The sequence below is a fragment of the Sardina pilchardus genome, chromosome 6, assembly GCF_963854185.1.
Source record: "Sardina pilchardus chromosome 6, fSarPil1.1, whole genome shotgun sequence".
Classification (NCBI taxonomy): domain Eukaryota; kingdom Metazoa; phylum Chordata; class Actinopteri; order Clupeiformes; family Clupeidae; genus Sardina; species Sardina pilchardus.
In genome coordinates, this window is record NC_084999.1 from 1,362,271 (window position 1) to 1,364,770 (window position 2,500).

General features: G+C 43.0%; 1 protein-coding gene across 1 annotated transcript in view; it reads left to right on the top strand.

Moving 5' to 3' along the window:
• kif13a (kinesin family member 13A) overlaps positions 1-2,500 on the top strand; it is a 97,519-nt gene that overhangs the window by 17,582 nt on the left and 77,437 nt on the right. Inside the window, exon 3 of the mRNA XM_062537892.1 lies at positions 2,419-2,431. Coding sequence (XP_062393876.1) covers positions 2,419-2,431 — 13 coding nt within the window. The remainder of the gene's footprint in view (positions 1-2,418; positions 2,432-2,500) is intronic.

Sequence of the window (2,500 nt, forward strand, 5' to 3'; positions counted from 1 at the left end):
CGATTCTATCCCCCACATTTTGTCACGAACATGTAGAAATGCACTTGTTGTTTCTGCGTAGACAGACCCTCGGCTACACTTGACATGCAGTTGTGTTCTGTTCTCAGAGCATATGCTTTCTCTGTCTATGATCTGCAGCTTTTATCTCGAACTGCTGGCCTCTACAGAAAGTGGCAGAATCGTCTATACTGAGCAGCGAAGTTGCCGATGCAATGCGTGTTTCTCAAGTCTGATAATTTCCAGCAAGATCGAATGGTATTATGGAAAGAAAAATAAACTAAAAGTTTCCCAAATCAGGAAATATTTCTTAATTTAATGTCATCAAGGCATATAGCCTACAATTGGTATGAGCATGCAATATGTGCGTCCTTGCGCAACTTATAGGCCTAGTGGCTCGTTGGAAAGCCCCACGTCTGCTCTTCCCCACGTCGTGCAATAAAGGTTTCATCTCGCTGCAATTTATAATCGCGGAGCAATGGACTTTTGGTCCATTGATGAAGACGTTAATAGAGTTTCTTAATAATATTCTATGCCTGCATTTCATGCTTGGGAGAGCTTCAAGGCATTCATGTGAGGAACGGCTGAAACAGAATTTGTATAGGAAAATCCTAGGCTAATTATGTTCAATGTTGAGTCAAACAGCCACATTTTTGGATGAATGCTGACACGGAACAAAAAAAAGGTAGACTAAATGCATGTTTCCCAAATTCTGAGCAATTATAGGCTATATATAATTAGGCAATATAGGCTATATTATTGTTTTACATGCATATGAGATACCAATTTTGCATAGCTCAATGACGCTACGACTAAGTTAGACTAGGCTACTTTTTACAATAAGCGGGTCGGGAAGCGGGTCGGGTCCTGTATTTCAATATTTTTTTTTTGCGGTCCGAGTTGCGGTCGGGTTAGTTGTAAACGGCGGGGCGGGGCGGGGCGTTCAGACACGTACCCGCGCATCACTGGTATCTACCAACGTTGCCGCGACTCTGTTGGTGAATTCGAGCATGTTGTTCTAATCTGGGCCAACAGCAAGCAAAGTCACGTCATCGTGCTGAGAAGGAACTTGAATGCTGTTGTCGAATGTGGCAGAGAATACAGAAGAAGACTTTAACTATTACTTATATATTCTTATGACGAAACGCGAAGAATAAATACGAGGACTGACCATCTCGCCTCTCCGCGTTTCCCCCAATAGGCCTACCATGGCGACAAAGAAATAAATATGATTTGACATTTTAATGTTTGTAGCGCGCCAGTTTACCCAGTGTGTGTGCATTGAGTAGTTCCTTAAAATACGGAACAAAGAGCGTCCCGTAGGCTATCTGTTCAATACAGAAGAAGACTTTAACTATTACTTATATATTTCTTATAACGAAACGCGAAGAAAAAATACGAGGACTGACCATCTCGCCTCTCCGCGTTTCCCCCAATATCATGGCGACAAAGAGAAATACATATGATTTGACATTTTAATGTTTGTAGCGCGCCAGTTTACCCAGTGTGTGTGCATTGAGTAGTTCCTTAAAATACGGAACAAAGAGCGTCCCGTAGGCTATCTGTTTAATACAGAAGAAGACTTTAACTATTAGGCCTACTTATATATTTCTTATAACGAAACGCGAAGAAAAAATACGAGGACTGACCATCTCGCCTCTCCGCGTTTCCCCCAATATCATGGCGACAAAGAGAAATAAATATGATTTGACATTTTAATGTTTGTAGCGCGCCAGTTTACCCAGTGTGTGTGAATTGAGCAGTTCCTTAAAATACGGAACAAAGAGCGTCCTGTAGGCTATCTGTTTAATACAGAAGAAGACTTTAACTATTACTTATATATTTCTTATAGCGCTGGCTGTAGGCGATTTCTATAACCATTTTCATTCATTTCAACAATGGTTCATTGAAGTGTCGTTTGAATAATTTCGCCAGTCATCACCTTCATTTTAATGATTCAGTGAGATTAAGGAGTCGACTATTGACGGATATGCGGTCTTCATCATTAAATGCAGTTGAAACTTTCTGCCACCTGGTGGTTGTTTGGGTACATTGCCTTAGCCTCGAAAAAAATCGGCTTGACGCACTGCGGGATCTCTTCGGGAGTCCCGCGGGAGAAGGTGCATTCTCAACACGTACCCACTGTATCTTTGTTCAATTTCACAAACACACACACACACACACACACAACACACACACACACGATACACACGCACACAAATCTGATGCCTTTTTTCACTTTCACACACACACACACACACATACACACGCATCTGATGTCTTTGTTCATTTTGCTAATGTGTGTTTGTCTTTGTCTTTGCCCCCCCCCCCCCCCCCCCCCCACCCCACTCTGGATGGATGCATGGATGGATTTGCCCCCCCCCCCACACACACACACACACAACTGACCCGCCACTCCAGGAAACAGTCTAAGGTAAGAACTCACAATGGAGACCGTCTCGAGGGAGTGTGTGTATGTGTGTGCGCCTGTGTCTGTGCCTGT